This window comes from Gastrolobium bilobum, unplaced genomic scaffold, assembly GCF_033153095.1.
Source record: "Gastrolobium bilobum isolate Gb01-03AN ecotype WA unplaced genomic scaffold, APGP_CSIRO_Gbil_v1 utg12463, whole genome shotgun sequence".
In the NCBI taxonomy this organism is placed as follows: domain Eukaryota; kingdom Viridiplantae; phylum Streptophyta; class Magnoliopsida; order Fabales; family Fabaceae; genus Gastrolobium; species Gastrolobium bilobum.
Window position 1 is genome coordinate 100,663 of NW_026898920.1, and position 20,960 is coordinate 121,622.

Genomic DNA, 20,960 nt, shown 5'->3' on the forward strand with positions numbered 1-20,960 from the left:
AAAGTTGGTGGTACCATCTCCTTTACCTTCCTTCTTCTTCATTGCCTGCAAAGCAAAACGATCATGTCGACCATTGCCTTAGAGCCACTCTTCCACCTTCCCCGCAGAGAAACTCCAATTCACCGTTCCAAACCAAACAAATTCAAACCCTTCTTTCTCACTTGCTCTTCTAACCCCACCTTCCGCCAACCCCATCACACGCCTCTCTCTCCTGCACTTGCAGCTTCCGTTACAGAAACACCTAACCTCCACTCCCTTCAATGCTCTCACACCTTCTTCACCAAGACTTTCCCAATCAACCAAACCCAAACGGTCTCAAACTTTCCCTTCCCATTTATATATATATATGCCTGTCATTCCTGTCTGTATGTCCTGTTTTGTTTCATAAGAAAGTGTTGGGAAACACCCAAAAGGGAAAATTTTTGATTTTTGTATTCTCAGGAAAACGTTTGGTTTCAGAGGAAACAGAGAGAAGAAGTTGATGGGTATCAGAGTTTTTTTTTTATTTTTTTGTATTTTTTTTCCAAAAATGAAAAAGTCGGAACTTTTGAGTCAGCTCAATCAATTTTGTTATTATATGTTTTACTTTTGGATGGGGAGAGGTTATGAAGTTTTCTGAGGAATCAAACGGAATAGTAATGGTAACAATCATGTTTTTTGTAAACACTTTTTAAAACGAAATAAACGGTGCATGATGAAAGAGAAAAAAAGCTGCTTTTTTTGTTTTGTTTTGTTTTTATTTGTTTTCTTTTATGTAACTAAACATATGTTTGTGTTTGGCATTGATGGATTGTTTTGTGTTGATTGGAACGGTCTATTTTAGGTGGAGGGAAAGATTATTGTGATAATAGATCGCGAGAAGGATTTGAAGGATTGGGTGCTTCGGGTGGGTTGCAATCTACCTGGAAAATGGATTCTTCATTGGGGAGTTACCCATGTTGATGATGTTGGAAGGTACATCATGTTGAACAAAATGTTTGAATTTTCTCTCTTTCTGATTTTGAGGTACCTTGTTATTGTACTTTAATTGATAGTAGAGTAAGAGCCAAATCTTAATGTTAAACATCCAATAATGACGATGTAAACTTGATTCTGTAGGGAATGGGATCAACCTCCTCGTGATATGATACCCCCTGGATCTGTTCCTATAAAGGTAGACAATGGCTTCATGACTTCTCATGGATCATGATCACATATGGCCCGTGTTCATGCAGAAAAGTTTAAGTTGGAAGTAAAATTTTCAGGACTATGCAATACAGACACCCTTGAAGAAGTCATCGTTATCGGCTGAAGGAGATACGTTTCATGAAGTCAGGATTGATCTTAAGCCCAACAATGAAATTTCAGCAATTAATTTTGTTCTCAAGGTTCATTTTTAACCATTAGCAATTGAGAGTGCTAGTTCTTAGTGTTTGTTTATGAGTACCTTCTGACTCAATATTGTTTTTGCCTTTTATCATTTCTCTCTGCTTCTCATTTTGGGTGTTCCTGTTGTTGATTAAGGATGAGGAAACCGGAGCTTGGTATCATCACAAAGGAAGAGATTTCAAGGTTCCTTTGGTCAACTACCTTAAGACGGATACTAATATAACTGTATCTAAAAGAGGCTTTAATTTATGGCCAGGTTTTTCAAATCATTACACATTCTGATTTATTTGCTTCTATAAAAAAGTCTATCCTGTCTCTTTTCTTAATGCACTAAGAGTGTCAAATAAATCATAATCCTGTGATACACAGCCTATAATTTGTGGTACTATTTCCTCAATCATAGGGAATTTGTGGCAGATATCTAACATGCTCCTCAAGTCAAAAGCAGGTCAAGATGACAGCAGTGAATCCAGAGGTCCAAAACAAAAGAATAGTCAACTAGAAGGTTTCTATGCAGAAATGCCAATTACAAAGAAGGTTTCAATCAATAACTCTATCAATGTCTCTGTTAAGAAATGCTTTGAGTCTGAGGCAGTTAAGAATCTTTTATATTTTGAAACCGATCTACCTGGAGATGTCATCCTTCACTGGGGAGTTTGCAGGGATAATTCAAGAAAGTGGGAAGTTCCACCTGCTCCTCATCCACCTGAAACAGGAGCATTTAAAGACAGAGCTTTGAGAACTCAATTACAGGTATAGTATTGTAGTTAAATGCCTTTCTTTGTTTTTTATGATATATTCACTTATTCATACGGTTTTGTAGCCAAGAGACAGTGTAAAAGGATCTTCAGCACTAATCACTATAGGAGAAGAATATTCAGGATTTCTTTTTGCTCTTAAGCAAAATGAAACTACTTGGTTCAAGTACATGGGAAGTGACTTTTATATCCCCCTTTCAAGTTCTAGTAGTTTACATAGTGGAAAGAGAGAGGATAAGTCAAAAGGGAGTGAAGTGACTGAAATTGCAAGTCAAGAGACTTCTTTCTCTTCATTTAACGGTGGAATAATCAATGAAATAAGGAATTTGGTGATGGACATTTATTCTAAGAATAGTCCAAAGACAATATCCAAAAAAGCACAAGAAAGCATTCTTCAAGAAATTGAAAGACTGGCTGCCGAGGCCTTTAATATCTTCAGAAGCTCCATTCCAACTTTCTCCGAGGCAACTACTGTGGCACCCGAGGCAACTACTGTAGAACCTGAGGCTGCTATGGAATCAGGGATACTGACTCTGGATCCAGAAATACGCTCAGCGACTGGCACAGGATACGAAATACTATGCCAAGGGTTTAACTGGGAATCTCATAAATCTGGAAGATGGTATATGGAGCTTAAAGAGAAAGCTTCAGAATTAGCATCACTTGGTTTCACTATGGTTTGGTTACCACCACCTACAGAGTCTGTTTCACCTGAAGGATACATGCCAAAGGATTTATATAATTTAAATTCCAGGTACTAGATTAAAAATAGTCTAATTATTTTGTAGTTGTTGATGTCAATCTTCTCTCAATATTTTGATATAAGGCCCAATATTATGCAAATTGCTCACATTAAAAAGCATATACCATATGCTGGACTTTCAAAATAATATCATCCCTCATTAACTTGAGCAGCATTGCAGCTTACTCTCATCTGCTGATTTATATAATACATGTGAATATATATATAATATGTATATCACAGGATAGACTATCGTAACATCATCATGAAAAGGAACTTGTGCATTTGAATTGTTAAATATAATTTTTTTTTTAAATAAATATCAGATATGGCAACATTGATGAACTGAAGGATTTGGTGAAAAGTCTTCATGAAGTTGGGATCAAAGCCCTAGGAGATGCTGTTTTAAATCATCGCTGTGCTCATTATCAGAATCAAAATGGTATTTGGAACATATTTGGAGGCCGTCTCAACTGGGATGATCATGCAGTTGTTGCTGATGATCCACATTTTCAGGTTTGTTTGTATAGGTTTTGGATGTCTGGTTTCACAATATTGATAATAATCCTAAAACAGAACAACGTAGATAAAAGGTTATTAACTTTCTCTATAACATAGCTAGTTTCTTTTTACGGTTCAAGATTAATGACCTTCCATTATGTTTCCTTGTTAGTTTGAGTTATATTTCTGGATAAATCTAGAAAACATAATGGATATCCTTCCTAACATACAGGGTAGGGGCAACAAGAGTAGTGGAGATAATTTTCATGCTGCTCCAAATATTGATCATTCACAGGAATTTGTGAGAAAGGATCTCAAAGAATGGTTATGCTGGTTGAGGTTGATATTTCAGACCCAAATTTTCTTTAGGTTACTACTAACAAAAAATGTTTTGTCAGAAGAAGATCCAATTAATTTGTGAGTAGATCATAGATTCTAATCATGTTGTATTAGGAGTCATGGTTTTGTTGCTATGATTGTTATGCTGGAGAGCCAAGACATTCTGGTATAGAGAATGAGTTTTAAACCGTCTTTTAGATTTTTGTAAAATTTCATGTTAGAAGTTTTATTCTTCAGATTTAATTCTTGATGTTAGTTGTAGATGTCATAGCAACTATCACAATGTGGCTTAATTAGTTACACAATTTTCTAGTTTCATGTAAAGATTTTATATGTATGCATTGACTTCATTGATATAAGAGGAGTATTTCAACTTCTTTCATGAAAGGATGCTAGAACATGCTCGAGATATAGCAGATTAAGTGCTAAGTTGGTTTCTTATCAGCACCCATTGGAGGGTGTCTTCCTCTGTCTCAGACATCTCATGGTAATATGGAATGCCAGTCCTTAGTTTGTGTTCCAGCCATAGCATCATGCTTATAAGTATCCTAGTTTTTTGAGTCTGATCCAATTCTTTGCTTCCAGGAGAATGAGCAATTTTCCTTAAAAGCTCCTTAGCTGTAGGGTTCAGCTGACCTGTTCAGAAGATATCTGACGAAACTAAGTGTTTTGTGCTAGACATATTTTCTGTGAAAGACACTCATTTATACAAAACCCTTGTTGCAATCCCTAGTTTTCAGCATCTAGAATGTTTTATTTTTCCTCCTTAATCTTAGGAGTTTGTTTCGTTATTTGTTATTTAAATTCCTAGGATTAGTTTGTTTCTGATATTTTTCCTGTTTAGTTAAAATAGGATTCAGTTTTCTAGTTTTATCTCTTTCCCTGATTATAGGGATTTGTTGCACTGGAATATTTCTGGTGTCTATTTATTGTACGTTTTTTTTCTTTTAGTTTTAATGGAAAAACTGGTTCCATCATTCAAACTTTCTATATGGTATCAGAGCTTGATTTTTAAGGGACTGATCCACCCATGGCTACCAATGTGCCACTCTTTGGCACCATGAGAGCCTACCAAACTACTTCTTCCAATACCACCGGTACAAATACCACTCCAACAACAACCCCACTCAATGTTTCAGCATCAAACCAAACCAACAACAACTCAGCAGCTGTCATTACCAACGATAGTCCAGCATTAGTCATCACTGGTCATCGATTCAATGGAGACAATTATTTGTTGTGGTCACGCAGCGTTCGTATGTTCATTGGAGGCCGTGGCAAGGGAGATCATCTCACCGGTACGGGTGATGCTGCTCCTCTGGAAACCAGTCATCCACAATACAAGAAGTGGTCCATTGAAAATAACCTTGTGATGTCTTGGTTGCTGAATTCCATGGTGCCTGAAATAGCTGAAACATACATGTTGTGCTCCACAGCCAAGGAAATTTGGGATGGCGTGAAGGAAGCCTTCTCTAAGGAAGATAACACAGCTGCCTTGTTTCACATCAAGGGGATTCTTCGTGATCTCAAACAGGAGGACAAGGATGTCACCAGCTATTATAATTCACTCCTAAAATTCTGGCAACAATTGGATCTTTATGATCAACATGAATGGACTACTCCAGCCGATACTCTTCAGTATAAGAAAATTGTTGAACAAGACCGCACCTACAACCTTCTTTTGGGACTCAATCCAATCTATGATGGAGCTCGCAGCCGCATCATGGCCACTCGCCCTCTGCCATCCTTGCGAGAAGTTTTTTCTGAATTAAAGTGGGAAGAAAGCCGCAAAGTTTTGACCAATAGCATCCCAAAAGTTGATGCACCTTTGGAAGCAGCAGCCTTTGTCTCTAGACCCAACAATGCAGACTCCAGACCTAGGCGAAATGGTAAGCTCTGGTGTGACCATTGCAACAGAACTGGGCATATTCGGGATACATGCTGGAAAATCCATGGCAAGCCAGCTGATTGGAAGCCAAGACAAAACAGAGACTTTAATCATGTTGCTGCAGTTGTAGAAGATGTTCCGCAAGCAAAATCCGAAGGCCATACATTTACAAGGGAACAAGTGATAGCCATACAACGCATGCTGCAAGATTGCAATAAGGACAAATCTAATCCCTCATCTGATAGTCATCAATCAGGTACATTCCATACAGCTCTCCAATCCGATCTTGATAAATGTGATTCCTGGATGGTAGATTCTGGGGCTACAGATCATATGACTGGTAATTCCTCTCTTCTTTCTGAATACTTTCCCATTTTCAAGGCAAAATCAGTAAAAACAGCAAATGGAGGCTTAGCCAAGGTTCACGGAATTGGTGTTGTTCACCTATCGTCAACCATATCTTTAACTGGAGTTCTCTACGTTCCATCTCTTACCTGCAATTTAATTTCTATTACCAAATTGACCAAGGATTTAAAGTGCACAGTCAAATTTACCCACGTTGATTGTATTTTTCAGGATTTGGCATCGGGGAGGACGATTGGCAGTGCTAGGGTCTCTAATGGTTTATATCAACTTTACACAGCCGCGGTTATGAAGACTCAAGACAGCACATTTGCAGCAACTAGCAATTTGAATAAGGCTCTTTTATGGCATTTTAGATTAGGGCATCCAAACTTTCAATATATGAAAAAGATGTACCCTTCTTTATTTAATGAGAATTCGAATTTTCCTTCATGTGATATATGTCAACTTGCAAAACAAACTCGGTCTCATTATCCCTTACAAATGCATGTTCCTTCTAAACCATTTGCCATTATCCACAGTGATGTGTGGGGACCTGCAACTGTTAAAAGCCTTACGGGTGCTCGTTGGTTTGTCACATTTATTGATGATCATACTCGAATGACATGGGTGTACCTATTAGCCAATAAATCTGAAGTCACATCCACCTTTAAAGTCTTTCACAAAATGATCCTTGCCCAATTTCAAACCCAAATCCTTACCCTTAGATCTGACAATGCACGTGATTATTTTAACTTGGACCTTTCAGCTTACCTAAAAGACCATGGCATCATCCACCAGAGCTCTTGTGTCAATACCCCACAACAAAACGGTGTATCTGAGAGAAAAAATCGCCATTTACTTGAAGTTGCTCGTAGCCTACTCTTTGCCTCAAATACATCCAAAAATTATTAGGGGGAAGCTATTCTTACAGCCACTTACCTTATCAACCGCATGCCATCTCGGGTATTACACTTCTCCTCACCTTACCAAACACTCCTCACTGCATTCCCTTCATTGACCTTAACCCCAAATCTCCCACCAAAAATTTTTGGTTGCACCGTGTTCATTCATAACTCTCAAGGTGGTAAATTGGATCCTCGGGCTCTTAAGGGCATCTTTCTTGGCTATTCCCCTACTCAGAAGGGGTATAAATGCTTCAGTCCAGCCACACATCGATTCTACATTACTAAAGATGTCACCTTTTTTGAACATCAGCCTTATTTTTCCCAAACCGCCATTCAGGGGGAGATCCCTAATTCCAAGGAATGGTTGTTTGTGACTAATACTCCAGAAAACTCTGCTTCAACAACCCCTACACCGATCTTAGGTGAATCTCAGGAAAATGACACTTCATCTAATGGCTTATCCTCTTCCGGCCCGCTCCAGAAACCGCCTGAACAGCAGCCCCTGCAAGTCTACACGCGACGGCCCAAATACAGAACAGCTTCTGAGATGCTTGAACATGTTGACAAACAGATTACCTTGGCTCCTGGTCCAACTGAAGAAACCATTAGTCCTGCACTTGACCAAACTGAATCCTTGCTGCCAAGTTCTGATGATGCTCTGCACATGCCAATTGCACTTCGTAAGGGGGTAAGGACATGTACAAGTCATTCCATCTGTAATTTTATATCCTATGCCAATCTTTCCTCCAGGATGCAGCATCTAGTCAAGAACATTGACAAGGAAACCATTTCTACATCCTACTTTGAGGCATCTAAGACTACTGAATGGTGTTCTGCTATCCAGGATGAATTGCATGCACTCAAAAAAAATGGCACTTGGGAGATAGTTACCTTACCACAAGGAAAATCAGTGGTTGGCTGTAAGTGGATTTTTACCATCAAATATAATGAAGATGGGAGTATTAATCGCCATAAAGCAAGACTTGTGGCCAAAGGATTCACTCAGACACAGGGCATTGATTACCAGGAAACCTTTGCTCCAGTAGCAAAATTTAATTCAATTAAAATTCTTTTGTCCATTGCTGCTTGCCTAGATTGGCCCCTTTGGCAAATGGATGTGAAGAATGCATCCTTAAATGGTGACTTAGAAGAAGAGGTTTACATGGAAATTCCCCAAGGAGTGGAAGATGGTCAAGGATCTCGAAAGGTATGTAGATTATTAAAATCCCTTTATGGTTTGAAGCAATCTCCAAGGGCTTGGTTTGATAAGTTTACTGCAGTTGTCAAAAATCAAGGGTACTCCCAATGTCAAACTGATCATACTATGTTTGTTAAAACTGCACCTCATCAGAAAATTACAATATTAATTGTCTATGTTGATGATATTGTGATTACTGGTAATTGGGAGGATGAGATAAAGCAATTAAAGGAGACGTTAGCTCACAAATTTGAGGTCAAGGACCTTGGAAAATTACGATATTTTCTTGGAATGGAAGTGGCAAGAACTAAGGAAGGAATTTCAGTTTCTCAAAGAAAATATACTCTTGATCTGCTGAATGAAACAGGGATGTTGGGATGTAAACCTTCTGATACACCAATGGAGGCGAACTACAAGATAGGACTCAAACAAGAATGTGCTTCGGTAGACACTGAGAGATATCAAAGACTAGTTGGAAAACTCATTTATTTAGCCCACACTAGGCCTGATATTAGTTTCCCTGTGAGTGTGGTCAGTCAATTTATGAACAGCCCAAATGAAGAGCACTTGGAAGCCGTCTACAGAATCCTACGATACTTAAAGATGACTCCTGGTAAAGGATTGTTCTTCAAGAAAAATTCCAGCCGTGATATTGTGATTTACACGGACGCTGATTGGGCAGGATCCATTATCGATCGAAGATCAACCACAGGCTATTGCTCATATGTGTGGGGAAATTTGGTCACTTGGAGGAGTAAAAAACAGTCTGTGGTAGCCAGAAGCAGTGCTGAAGCCGAATACAGGGCATTGTCCTTAGGCACTTGTGAGGGAATGTGGATTTTAAGAGTCCTAAAGGAGCTACACCTCGAATACAAGGATCCTATGAAGATTTTCTGTGATAACATGGCCACCATTGGAATTGTCAATAATCCAATCCATCATGACCGTACCAAGCATGTTGAACTTGATAGAAATTTCATCAAGGAAAAAATTGATGCAAATATTATTGATCTAAGTCACATTTCCACAGGGTCCCAGATTGCTGATATCTTAACCAAGTCTTTATCAAGAATTAAATTTGAAGGACTAATTTCCAAGCTGGGAATGCTGGACATCTACCACCCAGCTTGAGGGGGAGTGTTGCAATCCCTAGTTTTCAGCATCTAGAATGTTTTATTTTTCCTCCTTAATCTTAGGAGTTTGTTTCGTTATTTGTTATTTAAATTCCTAGGATTAGTTTGTTTCTGATATTTTTCCTGTTTAGTTAAAATAGGATTCAGTTTTCTAGTTTTATCTCTTTCCCTGATTATAGGGATTTGTTGCACTGGAATATTTCTGGTGTCTATTTATTGTACGTTTTTTTTCTTTTAGTTTTAATGGAAAAACTGGTTCCATCATTCAAACTTTCTATAACCCTTGTAACTGGTAACTGGTAACTGGTATGCTAGGGGGAGGGGTGAAGTGTATTATCCAATGTTTCTTTTAAGGAAGCTAAGGCGAGCATTAAGATACAGATGCTTCGAAGGAGGCTCTTTCTTATACATACCAAATGATCTGTGATCACTTTTACCTTGTTGCCTATTAGCCCCAGGCAATTCTTTTCTTGTATCCTAATTAGTTTCATACAATGTTTCTGTGACTTATTTTCAGAATTTATTTTTTGTCTGCTGTGATAGAGTGTTACAGAATTATATATTTTTCTAATATTGTGACTGTGATCTTCAGGAAAGAAATTGGGTATGATGGATGGAGGCTTGACTTTGTCAGAGGATTTTGGGGTGGTTATGTAAAGGATTACCTGGATGCAAGTGAACCTTACTTTACCGTGGGAGAGTACTGGGATTCCCTCAGTTATACATATGGTGTAATGGATTATAATCAAGATGCTCATAGGCAGAGAATTATTGACTGGATCAGTGCCACTAATGGTACTGCTGGTGCATTTGATGTTACGACAAAAGGGATTCTTCACTCTGTAAGTACTAACTCTGGTACATTTTTTCATATCATTTGTTAAATTTACATATTCTATGTACTTCTTACAAAGTAAATTATGTTTTGAAATTATTACTAGTTTCATTTATTTGATCTCATACTCATTGGTGATTAGCTGCTTGCTGCCATGCTTAGGATTTTCAAGGTTGTTCAGATAAGTGAGAATCATATTGCGGCTTAATTATATGGAGTAATTACCAAATAGAAAGAATTGACATAAACTTTTCATAAGGCGCTCTTTTGCTGATAACTCTTCCCTTGTCATGACATCATATATCTTCTTGCTATTTCAGAAATAAATGCAACTGTACTGTGATGTAAACAACCTTACCTTAGCCTCTTAAATAGTTTGTTTTCCAAAACATGGACCTCTTGTAAAGAAATACTAATATGCATGCTGTTAACATGGTTGCTTTTCCAGGTTGTATGTTTATTCTTTAATCTTGAAATGTTAAATTCTTTCTCAATATAGGTATTGGAAAGATGTGAATATTGGCGATTGTCAGATCAAAAGGGAAAACCCCCTGGTGTTGTTGGCTGGTGGCCATCTCGTGCTGTTACCTTTATAGAGAATCATGATACTGGTTCGACCCAGGTATTAACTTCCTCTTTCTAAAAATATCATGATACAGCTTGACATTTTTTCTAGATTTAATCTCAAAGAAAGAAATTATACTCAAATGATTTCATGTAGAGAAGGGTTGTTAACTTTGCTTAACCTAGTAAGATGAATGATGCCACTAGCATAATTAGATATTTTCAAATTAGTCATTTTCCTGGAGTTTTTTCAGATTGTTTATTTACATTTATATATCTACTTGTAAGTCTGTAGTTGACTAGTTGTGTAACTATAAACTTTTGGAATATTTTTCACAGAAAAATATTGGTTGATAAATGATAGTAATGCCGAAGCAGTAACCAATTGGCTAAACAGAAAGAAGAACAAATACAAGGATGGTGAGAAAATACTATTTCTCTTTTCTTAATTTTATTTAACCAAAAACAACCTCCTAACAATAGGGTTCTCTAAGCCTTAAATAGGCAAAAATAAAATAACAAAAAAAGTAAATAACTATAATCATGCGCAATCAAAGAAGATAACGCACAATCAACTCACACTCAAACATAATCTAAAATAACAAAAAGGAAATAACTAGCAATTATTATAATTCCCTAAATAAAGAAATAAATAACCTGGTGCTCTGATACCAAATGATGCCGAAAGCACATAGAAAAGTGGCTAAACAGAAAGTTGGGATTTTCTCAAAAGAATAACCCTCAAGTTCTCAATTTCTAATTCTCAAATATCAAAATTCAACTCCTAGAATAAGGGTCATAAGCACCCTTTTATAGACTAATTACAAATTGATTCAAAATTCCAAAAATAATAAAACTTCCTAAAATAAATATGATAGTAATTAACATCTAAAAATAAATAAAAAATTACAAATAGATAATTCAAAATACATCCCAAATCTTTAATTTCAAATCACGTCAAATATGTTGCTTTCTTTTTCTTCCTAAACTAATCACAATCACATATGCTGCTTTGTTGGGACTTGGATTCGATTGTAATTTGTTATATTTCAAATCATTGCCTCTTTCAACAATTGGGCCATACTTATTAGGCCACAATTCTAGTTGACTACGAGTTTCTTGAATCAATGATTGGGCCATGTACAATGGACCAACTATAAGTGCATCAGATAGGATTGAAGTTTTATTTATCATGATATGGTATTATAAGTGAACACCACTTAACTGTTTCAGAGCTGTTATTAAGGTAAAGCAAAATTTTGAATTTCAACATAGAGAGAGCATATATAACTGAGAAAGCTGTCTGACATCCCTTTGTTCTGTAGGCGCCCTTCTCGTCTTGCAGGCATCCATTTTGTTATGCTTTTCGGATTCATTGAAGTATCAACTGTCATTTACATTAATCAAAATTTCTTTAATATTTTCTCTTGTAGGGTCATTGGAGATTTCCCGGTGGAAAAGAAATGCAAGGATATGCTTACATTCTTACTCACCCAGGAACCCCATCAGTGTTCTTTGACCACATTTCCTCTCGCTACAAAACTGAAATAGCCACTCTTATATCTCTGAGGAAGAGGAATAAGATCCACTGCAGTAGTACAGTAAGTATCTGAAGAAAAGAAGAAGTGGAAGAAGTGTTTTATCTGAATAATACTTTCTTGATTCATTGAGAGACCCAATGGGTCCTTTTTATATTGAGTATATCCAACTACCTCAACTACTTTAATAAATATACAACCACCAACTACATCAATAAATATACAACTACCAACTAAATATACAACTACCAACTAAATATACAACTACCAACTACATCAATAAATACTATCTAGAATATTCTACACTCCCCCTCAAGTTGGGAGATATATATTGATCATTCCCAACTTGCTGATCAAATTCTCAAAGGTCGGCTTAAGTAATCCTTTGGTGAGGATATCCGCCGTCTGTTCCTTGGTAGGTATATATGTCAAGCATACACTACCGTCTTCTAATTTCTCTTTGATAAAGTGACGATCAACTTCCACATGTTTTGTTCTGTCATGATGAACAGGATTTTGAGCAATGCTGACAGCAGCCTTATTATCACAATATAATCTGATAGGTAGGGAATAAGAGATCTTCAGCTCCTCCAGAAGCCTTCGTAACCAAATTCCTTCACAAATACCATGGGCTAGAGCCCGAAATTCTGCTTCTGCACTGCTTCTTGCAACAACAGTTTGTTTCTTACTTCTCCAGGTCACAAGGTTTCCCCAGACATAAGTACAATATCCTGAAGTAGATCTTCGGTCCATTGCAGAGCCAGCCCAGTCTGCATCTGTATAGATTTCAATCATCCTTTTGTGCCCTTTTTTAAAGAAAATTCCTTGACCAGGGGTATTTTTGAGGTATTTGAGAATTCTATAAACAGCACTAAGGTGTTTTTCCTTAGGAGAATGCATGAATTGGCTAACCATGCTCACAGCAAAAGCAATATCAGGACGAGTGTGAGACAAATAGATTAATTTTCCCACTAGTCTCTGGTACTGCTCCCTATCAACATCTTCCCCGTCCTCAACTCCCATCTTGATATTAGCTTCAATTGGAGTCTCTGCCGGCTTGCACCCAAGCATACCTGTTTCTTGAAACAAGGTCTAGAATGTATTTTTTCTGAGTTAAAGAAATTCCTTCCTTCCTCCGAGCAATTTCCATGCCAAGGAAATATTTGAGAGATCCAAGATCTTTTAGTTCAAACTGGTCAGCTAAACATTTTTTTAAAGAGGTTATCTCCTCGCTATCATTACCAGTGACAATTATGTCATCAACATAAACGATCAGAATAGCAATTCTTCCTTTGTCGGAGTGTTTAAAAAATAAAGTGTGATCAGTCTGAGCTTGGGTGAACCCTCTTCCCTTAACAACTTGAGTAAATTTCCCAAACCATTCTCTGGGAGATTGTTTAAGTCCATAGAGAGACTTCTGCAACTTGCACACAGAACCATCCCCCTTTTCAAAACCAGGAGGTGGATCCATGTAAACTTCCTCATGGAGATCACCATTCAAGAAGGCATTCTTAACATCTAACTGTTGCAATGGCCAATCAAGGTTGGCGGCAAGAGATAGCAGAACGCGGATAGTGTTAAGTTTGGCAACAGGAGCAAATGTCTTCTGATAATCTATCCCATGAGTCTGAGTAAATCCCTTAGCGAGGAGATATTCTTATGAACAAAAACCTTACGGAGAGAAGGTGAGTAACACTTATAACCTTTTTGATTAGGGGAATATCCTATGAAGACACATCTGATGGATTTAGGGTCAAGTTTGGACCTTTGATGTGGAGGAATATGCACAAAAACCACACAGCCAAATATTTTGGGAGGAAGAGAAGAAAGAGCACTGAAAGAGGGAAAAGATTTAGTAAGACAGGATAAAGGAGAATGAAAATTTAGTACCCGAGAAGGCATCCGATTAATGAGATAACAGGCTGTCAAGACGGCTTCCCCCCACAGATATTTAGGGACATGCATCGTGAATAAAAGAGCTCGAGCAACCTCAATTAGATGTCTATTTTTCCTTTCAGCCACCCCATTTTGTTGAGGGGTGTTAGGACAAGAACTTTGATGAATAATTTCATGCTGGTTTAGGTAATCTCCAAGAACTGAATTAAAATATTCAGCACCATTGTCTGTTCGCAGAATTTTGATAGAAGTCTGAAATTGAGTTTGAATCATAGCATGAAAGTTTTTAAAAGTGGATGCTGCCTCAGACTTATCTTTTAAGAGATATACCCAACATACCCTAGAATGATCATCAATGAAAGTAATAAACCAACGAGCACCCGAGACATTTTTTTCACGAGCAGGTCCCCAAACATCACTATGAATCAATGTAAAGGGAGAAGATTCATGATATTTCTTAGGAGAATAAGTGACATGAGAGTGCTTTGCAAGCTGACAAATATCACAAAGAAGGGAACTTGGCTTTTTATTGATAAATAAGTTCGGCAATAACTTCTGGAGATAAACAAAATTTGGGTGTCCCAACCTACGATGCCATAACAAAACATCATTACAATCATCTGATAAACATAGAGAGTGGTTCGAAAAAATCCTCTTTTCACAATGAACATCTGTAAAATAGTATAGCCCTTCTTCTTCTCTAGCACTGCCAATCATCATCCCCGAGTCCTGTTCTTGAAAGATACAAGCATTTGCAGAGAACTTAGCAACACAATGCAACTCAGCAGTAAGTTTGCTAATAGAGATGAGATTACAAGTAAGAGAGGGAACATGAAGTACCGAGTTCAAAATAATATGCTCAGAAAGTTTAATGGATCCCTTTCCCGCAATAGTGGAGAAATTCCCATCAGCTGTTCTTATTCGTGACGGGTGATAGTAAGGGGTATAGGAGAAAAATAAGGTTGCATTACCTGTCATGTGATCAGAGGCCCCTGAATCAAGGATCCAACGATTACTACGTTCAACATGGAATGCCATACCTTTTTGAGCAACATGACTAGTTGCCTCAGCAGGTTGAGACATCAATTTCTGAAAAGACGAATTTTCAAAATTTTCAACGTCCATGGTTTTCTAACAACAGGTACCCAGAAAAAAGTTCCTCCAAATACAATGAGAGCAATCTTGGCTACAGTGAAACTGTAATTGCTACAGTAATGAACAGTACTGCTACAGTAATCTGTGGGCTGGCTCAGAATCTTGTTCTGAACCTAATGGTGGTCTTGGTTTCGTGGTTGGAGGTGTCTAGGTAAGGATTCTGGCTTGGGCAGTGGCTAAAACGAAAAAAAAGGAATAGGAAAATGACTTAAAATTAAATCAGAACGAGGAAGAGACTAGAATATAACCAGCTCTTGATACCATGAAGAAAAGAAGAAGTGGAAGAAGTGTTTTATCTGAATAATACTTTATTGATTCATTGAGAGACCCAATGGGTCCTTTTTATATTGAGTACATCCAACTACCTCAACTACTTTAATAAATATACAACCACCAACTACATCAATAAATATACAACTACCAACTAAATATACAACTACCAACTACATCAATAAATACTATCTAGAATATTCTACATATTCTACAGTATCAGAATATTGTCCTGCATGCTAAATACTAGTATTGTGTACCCAATATTTTCTGGGGTGGACGAATAAGAAACTTTTTCCTTGCATGTCAAAGCAAATCAATTTTAGTTCTCGAATTAGGCTAAGAGAGTGAAACTTATATAACTCATGAATCATAATACAGGAAGCATGGCATTCCTTAGAATGTATCTATTATTTGGCTGCAGCTCTCTTTAGTGGTGGGAGTTAAAAAATGGGAGCATATAATTTTCATAATACCATATGCATGCGCATGTTTTCATGATTTTCTTAATAAAACTGAGAAGGAGTTCTTTAGATGGGCATTCAGTGGCAAATTGATATAATGTACAAACATTGATATTGTTGGATCACTAACCTTTTCTCTTTCATGCTTAAGATTCAAATTAGCAAGGCCGAAAGGGATGTTTATGCTGCCATCATCGATGAAAAAATTGCTATGAAGATCGGACCTGGACATTTTGAACCACCTAGTGGTTCCCAAAAGTGGTCCTTAGCAATTGAAGGAAGAGACTATAAGATTTGGGAAGCATCATAAGATAATTATTACTCATTAGTATATATCTTGTACATTTGTAGTCCCTTGTAAATTCTCCCCCTTGCAAATCTCCTTGCTACGCTAAATGCAAGCTCATCTGGAATGAGTTGTAGCATCCCTACTATATTTACAAAGCATGCTATTTTAAGATATGTAAATGATAGAAGGTGAAGGTTATATTTATAAATTTTTTGTTTACAAACTCTTATAAATTACATTATATATGATCGGTAATACACTCTTGAGTAGAGTATTACCGGTCAGACATAGTGTAATTTGTTAGTTTGTAAAAAAAAAAAATTGTAAACGAATCTTTTCATGTGATAGAATGTATTCATTAACCGGGATTCACGGTGAATATTTCTCATGAGGGCTTATGGACAAAGATGGCAACGTATTATTGTATAAAATAAATTCTGAATTCTAGTCACTCAATTTTCACCTGTTCATGCATATTATTTCTTGATTGCTAGAAGACAAGCACGACCTAATGATGTCAGATATCAGATTAAGTTAAGACAACCGCAATAGTCATAAGTATTTTCAACTGATCATATGCATGATAGAATCAGTGTACAGTAAAATTGGAAAAATATTGATTTAAAAATTTATAATTATTCTTGGTAGTTGCTAGAGACTTTTTTTTGTTTTCTTGGTCGATATATCATAAAGCTAATGTTACCTAGCTCGAGTTGCTAGCATCTGCTTATTGTTTTCATTTATACTTTACCTGTTTCATTAAACTATTCGGGATTTAAATATGTCAACGTGATATTTTTACGTGTTACGTTGCTATAATGAGAGGTATATAAAGACTTTGTATGAGATAAAATTTGTCAAAATAGGGGGTGTGGGGTCTCTTTCTTTGCATAATTAACTTAGTCGTATCATGTCACATTAAAAATTCAATAGAAAATATAATAATATAATGTTCTAGACATCCTCAAAACCAAAAGTATATATTTTTCTTTAATAATTTTTAAAAATTATTTTGAATATAAATGTCGCAAACTGATTTTCAGAGTAGAAGAACAATAAAACTTATTTAAATATAATTAGATTTAAAGTTATCAAGAAGTTGTATTTATTTATAAAATACTATTAATAAAGTTTTATAATTACAAAATTGATACTGTAAAATAATTTAAAATTCAGAAAAATATTTCTGCAGTTACTGCAGATAAGTTATCTGTATTTACTCCCAAAACGACGTCGTTTTGAGATTGAAAGATTAAAAAATTATAATTATAAAGACTATAATAATCCTCAAATAAATTAAAATTATAAAAATACTATGATTTTCACCCCAAAACGACGTCGTATTAGACTTATTGCAGATAACTTATCTGCAGTAACTGCAGAAAAAACGAACCCTTTAAAATTAAAAGAAATTATATTTATTTACAAAGATGCCATTAATAAATTATTATAATTACCAAATTGCCATTGCAAAAATAAAAAATATTATAAATGGATATTACTATATTTTATAGGAAATTAAATGTATTGTAATCTTAGGAGATGAAAAGACTAAAAGATAAAGAGTTCCTATTCTTCCTTCACCTTCATCTTTATATAGAGGTGGTACGGCTTGTATTCAGATACACTTGATGTCTTTTTTTATACAAATAAAAATTGAACGCATAACTTAATACAACCTACTCAAATCTCTCACCACTAGACTAATCATAGTGGCTTCAGATACACTTGATAATGCAATTTTTGATCTCTTTTCCCTTATTCTCTCTTATAATTTCTCTTTTTTTGTCTTATAATGAGTTGACTTCTTTTTTTCACAACATGTTATCAGCACGAATTGGTTAGAATTTTGGAAGTTGCTCAAGGTGACAAATTATGTTCTAAAATATTTTATTATTTTTAATTGTTGATTTTAACATGATAGCTTCTATTTAATTATGACATATATTGGCATGTTGTTATAACAGTTATTTATTTATTTAGCACGTCAAACATTACAAAGAAGGAGTTTACAATGTTAGATATTGCCGGAAGTAATTATCTAACACGGGCTTTTGATATCAGGATTCATCTAGCATCACTAGATGTCAATGAAGCCATTATTCATGAATCTAATTGTGCTTTTGCTCGGAAGGCCAAAGATTTGATCTTTATTTGTCACTATTTGCAAGAAGTTTTAAAGGCCGAGTATTTAACTGAAAGAGGACCCTGCAATTTTATAGCAACCCCTGAAGAATTGCTACGACCATCAACAAGATGTTGTCCTTCCCCAAGTTAGATTTGAATGGATTAATCTATGTTTTCATGATTTAAAATCCGTAAGGGAGTATAATTTTGCTATTCATCGAATTATGTCCCTAACGAGTCTACGTGACTAGAAGATTATAGAGACTCAAACGTTGGAAAAAAAATTATATACCTCGTATGCTAGTAACCTTATACTCTAGTAGTAGTATAGGGAAAAAAAACTATTCAAAGCATTCAACGCTAATTTCTACATTACTTGTGGTTGAAAAACATAATTATTAATGCGCAACCATAACACTTGTCTTGTTGGTTCTACACCTGTGCCAGAAGCACATGCTACACAACGTCATGGACAAAAATATTGCATAAAATGGAAAGAAAAAAGGCACAAAATGAAATCACAGCCATAGAAAAATAAGAGTTCAAATGGCCCCTAGAATGGTCTACAAAATAATGCAGGCCCAGTAGTGCCTACTAATTCTGCTCCTAATATTTGTTTTAGATGTGGGGTTACAGGTCAAAACACCTAGTTGAACTCTATCAAAAGGACAAAATTAAGAAGAAAAAGGAAGACAATTTTGCTGGTGAATAAAGGTCCCTCAATGGATAATACCCCTATTGACATAAATCAGTTTAGGGATTCTCATTCCATTGACTTTGACCGATTTATGGATTTTTCTTAGAATTTTCTCTATTGTACTACTTAAGTTTATTTTAATGTTTTTTTTTATGTTTATTTTAGCTTTCATGCTTTTTATGTTTCCTTTGTAAACATTGAACTTTTGAGAAATATTTGTCCTTATTATTAAATACATTGTAATCTTAGTAGATGAAAAGACTAAAAGATGAAGAGTTTGTATTCTTACTCCGCCGTCATCTTTATACAGAGGTAGTAGGGCTTGTATTCAAATACATTTGATAATACAATTTGTGGCCTCGTATCCTTACTCTGTTGGTCTTATAATTTCTTGAGTTGATTCTATTTGTTCGTCGTTCTTTTTTCAGAACAAAAAAACAATTTTGAGAACATTCTAATTTTGTTCTCCATTTTGAGTTTTTAAAACTACGAAAATTGTTTTTAAGAATAGAAATTAGGCATTCCCATTCACTACCAAAAATATGGTGTTTAACCATGTAATATTGTAAAATAGTAATAGTAATAATAATAATAATAATAATAATAATAATAAAGAATAAATAAAATATAAAATATAAAATATTTCAAACAATTATCGTTACCATTTTTCTTCTGGCTTACAATTGCAGAAAAAAGAAAATAATATGGAGTGAAACAATTTTGTGTTGAATTTTAACATATTTTCAAAGAATTTCTCACTGTTTTTCCTAAAATTGAGGGGAAAAAATGACAAGAAAAATATCACTTGTTCTTTTCACTTCCGCAAAGAATTACAGAAGTTACCATCTTGCTTGCTCTCACTATCCTCTCCTATGCAGAGGGCTCTTCTTCATCAATGAGAGGGATTAAAGGAAGATAATGGTGAAAGCATGTTAACATGGCTTGCCAACTACGCATTTACGGCTGCCAGCATAGCGAGTAAGTCTAACCACATATGAAGCAGGCTTAGCTGTCATCATGTCCAATCTTGAGAATGGTCTGCTGCTTCCTAGTTCCTGTCCAGCTTGTCTGAAAAATGCTCCATTCATGTACAAATCGTTGATTGATCTCCATTGCCAGTTATTTCTTTAAAAGTTGTGATGATGTTGTTACTCTGCCAAAAAAAATTTATGAATATTTTCTACTTTTTTACTTTATTTTTTTTTATATTTGGCTTTGTGAATTTGATGAATTTACTTAATTATATTAGATATGAGAATGATCTTGAATCAAGTTTATAGAAATTAAAGAATTTCTTTGGTACTAAATGAATACTAATAGAATATGTAATCTTTTACTAAATGATTATGATGTGATTGACCCACAAGAGGATCAAAATAGTTATAGAATAAGGGATGTCTTATCATGACTGAGTTCCACCATACAAAACTTTTCACATACAAAATTCACAAAATTTGGGCGCTCACATAATTGAGCATTAATTATTTCAGTTAAAGATTACATGTTCCTATATATGACTAAATTAAGAACCCACAAATGTTTGGGCTTATATTTATAATTTATTTATGATATTATTTTCTTATTATAAATTTATTTTGTGAGAATAATATTTTTCATTAAAGTGACTGGATTGGTTATAGTTCAAAAATCTCAATATTATTGAGATTTATCTCACGTGTGTTTGTTTTTATGCTAACCTTTCCAGAGTAAACAAGCTAGTATGTGTAGCTTTGGAATAGGGTAAAACTCTCTGGTTAAAGACTTTGAAAACTATACGGAGTTCAGTGGAGCAATTAATAGAAAGAAAAATGTTTCTTTTTCGTCTAGATTATGGTGTATTTATGATGTAATAATAAACTTGACTTTTGTATAATTAAATTTTAAGAATATTTTGTCATATGACGTATTTCATATCAGCCGCGTTAGAATTTCATTATAATTATCGTTC

At 35.5% G+C, this 20,960-nt stretch overlaps 1 protein-coding gene across 3 annotated transcripts; it reads left to right on the top strand.

Annotated features, from left to right (window-relative positions):
- LOC133285551 (alpha-amylase 3, chloroplastic-like) lies at positions 1 to 16,556 on the top strand. Of its 3 annotated transcripts, none has more exons than XR_009748022.1 (13): positions 1 to 312; positions 824 to 954; positions 1,099 to 1,153; positions 1,245 to 1,367; positions 1,504 to 1,624; positions 1,772 to 2,121; positions 2,192 to 2,880; positions 3,195 to 3,384; positions 3,602 to 3,708; positions 9,770 to 10,019; positions 10,512 to 10,634; positions 10,916 to 10,996; positions 12,010 to 12,120. XR_009748022.1 is itself a non-coding variant. In XM_061482798.1 (13 exons), exons 1-13 carry the CDS (start codon positions 64 to 66, stop codon positions 16,207 to 16,209), a joined length of 2,715 nt encoding a protein of 904 aa, XP_061338782.1. In that variant the 5' UTR covers positions 1 to 63; the 3' UTR covers positions 16,210 to 16,556. The 3 variants fall into 3 exon arrangements, 2 of the variants coding, with proteins under 2 accessions (XP_061338782.1, XP_061338783.1); XM_061482798.1 differs by lacking the exon at positions 10,916 to 10,996 and adding an exon at positions 16,051 to 16,556 and having other exon boundaries at positions 12,010 to 12,177; XM_061482799.1 differs by lacking the exons at positions 1 to 312; positions 10,916 to 10,996 and adding exons at positions 465 to 485; positions 16,051 to 16,556 and having other exon boundaries at positions 12,010 to 12,177.
- Positions 16,557 to 20,960: the final 4,404 nt, after the last annotated feature.

Bases quoted from the DNA above. Each gene is read 5' to 3' on its own strand.
- LOC133285551 (XM_061482798.1), top strand. From the start codon at position 64: ATGTCGACCATTGCCTTAGAGCCACTCTTCCACCTTCCCCGCAGAGAA. The intron at 1,154-1,244 runs GTAGACAATGGC...TAAAATTTTCAG, and splicing joins CTGGATCTGTTCCTATAAAG to GACTATGCAATACAGACACC. The intron at 1,625-1,771 runs GTTTTTCAAATC...CCTCAATCATAG, and splicing joins AGGCTTTAATTTATGGCCAG to GGAATTTGTGGCAGATATCT.